Source organism: Denticeps clupeoides, chromosome 4, assembly GCF_900700375.1.
Source record: "Denticeps clupeoides chromosome 4, fDenClu1.1, whole genome shotgun sequence".
NCBI classification, from domain to species: Eukaryota; Metazoa; Chordata; class Actinopteri; order Clupeiformes; family Denticipitidae; genus Denticeps; species Denticeps clupeoides.
Window position 1 is genome coordinate 26,295,129 of NC_041710.1, and position 4,000 is coordinate 26,299,128.

Consider the following 4,000-nt stretch of genomic DNA (forward strand, 5'->3'; position numbering starts at 1 on the left):
TGACCTGTCTCTACTGTTGCACACCCTAAAGGTCTCCTATTTTTTTTTGCTTTTCTATCAATTGTAGTGTTCAGCCGTGGTGCAGAATTACAGCCACTTTTAGCCAGTCCCACAATGAGATTTCCCCAAGATGCACCGTTTCGGTGTGTCGCTTTAAATGCTAATGAGGATCAGAGAGGCGGGACGAGGAGGAGCGGATGATAGAAGTGAGCGGGCATTCCTGAAAATGACGCCATCAACACATCCTGTTGTGTCTGCATTTTTCCCGAAAAATTTTAATGAACCCACTGGTTCTTTAGTGTCTCATGTGACAGAACTAAAAAATACATTTGTGCTTTTAAATTCGTTGTTCAATCGTTGAACAACTGCAATGCTTTACACGTTTTCAAGCCGTTACAGTCGGTGGGGTTACTTTTTTAGGGGATTGATGGGAAATTCTCTGGGCTGGACGAAGCATGAGAAAGAGGAAGTAACCTTTCCCCTTATGACAACATAAGGGGTGAAATTCCAAATCCTGCCCTCTGAGCTGCCACTCTGAACGGTGAAACAGAATGACCAAAGCACTCTTCACACCTATTCCTAGCCACTGCAGGACCACAGACAGGCCAGGGGAACTCGTATTAACGTTAAAAAATCTCACAAATTGAAAATTTCATAATAGGGGACATTTAAGACTTGCAGGCAGCAATAATGAAACAAAGGAGTAAGTGTCTTGCAAGCCTAAATAGCAGGAGTGGATGTGTATTCTCATACTGTCTTCACAAAATAAATATCTGAACATCTAAACTACATTGATGACCTTAAAAAGGTTTATTAACTGTCAGCATTCTAGCATTTATATTTGACATACATGGAATATTGCACTAATCTATATAATGAACTAAGTGTGTAGATGATTGCAAAACCAAAATGTTTGCATGGCCTGATGACAGTGACAGGTTTCGGTAAATGCTATGGCTCACATTTTGTCCGTAAATGAGCAAAGCAGCGGTGATGGAATGGACTGTTTGCCCAAAGACCCGTTATCGTCATCTTCCCAGGAGGACCTTGCTCAGATAAATATTCCTGCCGGAGCTGTCCTATGCTCAGTCTCTGGAAGATACGACCAGGTCAGAGCACCATGGCTTCTTCTCTTCTACATGCTGCTGTCGGCGTTCTGCTCTCCTGCTGTCTGTCTTATGCGGTAAGTGACACTGTTTTGTAATCTTCATTCACAACCTTGCAATGTCTCCAAAGGTGTATTATATTGTCCTGCCCTTTGTTTGCTCTTTCAGCAAATTAGAGGGGACAATACAGGGGCATGCACCCCAAGTGATGCATTTGTAAGTGTGCTAAACATCTGATTTATTGATTCGGCATTTTGAGTGGTGTTCAGTTGGCACTGAAACACATTTGATTCTTGTACCAGGGAATATACTGCCCAACCACATGTGGAGTGGCAGACTACCTTCAGAAATACAAGCCATCTGTGGAAGCCGACCTGAAATACATGGAGAACAAGCTTGGAGAAATTGCAAACCTCACAAAGGGGGCTCAAGACACAGTTCAGTACATGAGGGACCAGTCTGTGAAAGCCCAAAAATCCACACCAGGCAGGATACCCTTTCAAAATGTTCTTGGTCAAACTTGTGAAATGTATATGTAACGTCTGGTGTAAACCAGGAAGATTGGTCATTTTGGATCTTGCTCCACAGATTCCTACTTGAAGTCAAGCAGCATGTTGGACGACATTATCCGCTTTGAGAAGAGCATTGTTGCTCAGGAAGAACAAATATAGTATGTTATAGTATAGTATGTTTTTATTTATTCTATGTGTACTGGAAAATTAGTCTTCTTTATACCAAGATTTGTTCTTTATTCTCAAGTGCACTTCAGGGGATTCTGGAGTCCAATTCCAAGCGGATGCTGGACCTGAAGCAAATGTCTATTCAGCTCGAGCAGAAATGCAAAGAACCCTGCAAAGATACAGTGGAAATCCAGGAAGTCAAAGGAAAAGGTAAAGAAACACAAAATAAGAACTCTTTTCCAAGCAATTGTTCTCACTTTGCATGTCTCTGCAACATTTTTTTTGTGTTTGTGCTTTGTCTAGATTGTCAAGATGTGGCTAACAAGGGTGGTAAGGTCAGTGGCCTATACTTCGTGAAGCCACAGCAGGCAGCGGAGGAGTTTCTGGTCTACTGTGAAATTGACAACTTTGGCAATGGCTGGACTGTGCTCCAGAGGGTATGTTTGCTGGGTCAGATGGAGACTTGCTTGAGTCAAAACAATCAATAGTGATACCTTTGAAACTCGGTTCAAAGTAATGTTACATAAGAGTGCAAAATCCTGAACGCACTCTGCATGAACACCAGTACTAGGTTACTGGACTTCAAATTCAAAATTAGCGACCCACACACAATGTATGTTTGAATGCACAAAATATTGTGGCTGGAACCGCAATCCAGTTTCTTTCACCGTTAATCCCAAACTATTTTCAGCTAAATCAGCTATGTTCATGTCTTATCATTCCCACTTCGTTCCTTCCTCAGAGGCGTGACGGCAGTCTGGACTTCAACAAAAACTGGGTTCAGTACAAGAACGGCTTCGGCCATCTCACACCTGACGACTCCACAGAGTTCTGGCTCGGGCTGGAGAAGATCCACAAGCTCTCTACTCAGTCATCCATCCCTTATGTTCTGAGGATGGAAATGGTTGACTGGTCCGGAGTCAGAAAGTAATCAGTGTTTATGTCTATTGCACATAGTCAGTTTTGTCATTGGTCAGAAGTGCCTCTCTGTGTTTGCTTTTACAAGAGATAATTATTCAGAGATATTTTGTACACTGAATAGACAACGAACTTTGCTCATATGAAGCAATGGATCTTGGGCCAAGGTTGCATGGATGAGAGGTTTAAACTGCATTAGAAATATGTGCAAAACAGGTCCAAATGATTGTTTGCTCATCTAGAAATGAATGTGATGTATGTTATGAACATAACTTAATGTTGAAGTCGTTCTAAGACATCCCTTATTTCCTTGCCATACAGGTATGCTGACTATTCCATGTTCAGAGTGTCTCCGGAACAGGACATGTACCGCCTGACATACGCCTACTACAGCGGGGGAGATGCAGGTGACGCTTTTGATGGCTTTGACTTTGGAGATGATGCCAGCGACAAATTCTACACATCCCACAATGGCATGCAGTTCAGCACACCAGACAAAGATAACGACAAGTATGATGGCAACTGTGCGCAGCAAGATGGCTCAGGATGGTGGATGAACCGTTGCCATGCAGCCCATCTCAACGGGAAATATTACCAAGGTGTGAGGTTGTGCAATACACTACAAAAAAAGGTTATAATAGATACTCAAATAGATACTCTCAGTCAGTCTTATATTTAGCATTCAAAATTAACTAGACATTTACAACAGCAGACAAACATACCAAACCTGCGCTGTGCATTTAATACCAGTTTTATATGAAAACACGGCAAAACACAAATCATTCAACAAGATTATAAAAGACATAAGCGTCATGAGAGGTTACTGCAACATACTTACTATACAAATGGCATGTTTTGTGAATAGGTGGCACTTACACTGAGAAGGATGCTGGGGAGAGCGGCTACGACAACGGCATCATTTGGGCAACATGGCACAGCCGCTGGTATTCACTGAAGGAGACAACCATGAAGATCATCCCCATTAACAGACTGACAGGTGGAGGCCAGAATGCTGGCGTCAAACAATTTGGAGACATCTAAAGACAAGTCTTCTGTTTGACAGTCTGGGGTTTTGCCTTCAGTAGCGTCATTAAAGAAAATATTTGTGTCTTCATCAACAATGAATAAATGCTGCAGTTTTTTTAACATTTAAGTTGCATTTGGTGGTTTGTAAAGTAGCAACACCTTTAGCAATAGCGTTTGACTATTATAGATTTTTATTATATATTTCTAATAAATTCAATTAGTCCATGATGTTGTGGTTTGTTGTCCTACTCACTTAAGCGCGGTCTTCGA

General features: G+C 41.8%; 1 protein-coding gene across 1 annotated transcript; it reads left to right on the forward strand.

Annotated features, from left to right (window-relative positions):
• Positions 1 to 1,120: 1,120 nt before the first annotated feature.
• Positions 1,121 to 3,745, forward strand: fgg (fibrinogen gamma chain). Its single transcript, XM_028975792.1, has 9 exons — positions 1,121 to 1,183; positions 1,275 to 1,322; positions 1,409 to 1,592; positions 1,695 to 1,776; positions 1,866 to 1,996; positions 2,090 to 2,223; positions 2,529 to 2,713; positions 3,026 to 3,303; positions 3,570 to 3,745. Exons 1-9 carry the CDS (start codon positions 1,121 to 1,123, stop codon positions 3,743 to 3,745), a joined length of 1,281 nt encoding a protein of 426 aa, XP_028831625.1.
• The last annotated feature ends 255 nt before the right edge of the window (positions 3,746 to 4,000 follow it).

What these genes read in the sequence shown, in the direction of transcription:
- fgg (XM_028975792.1), top strand. Translation starts at nt 1,121, where the DNA reads ATGGCTTCTTCTCTTCTACATGCTGCTGTCGGCGTTCTGCTCTCCTGC. An exon ending in GCTCAGGAAGAACAAATATA is followed by an intron (nt 1,777 to 1,865) that starts GTATGTTATAGT and finishes TTTATTCTCAAG; the next exon opens with TGCACTTCAGGGGATTCTGG. An exon ending in CCAGGAAGTCAAAGGAAAAG is followed by an intron (nt 1,997 to 2,089) that starts GTAAAGAAACAC and finishes TGCTTTGTCTAG; the next exon opens with ATTGTCAAGATGTGGCTAAC.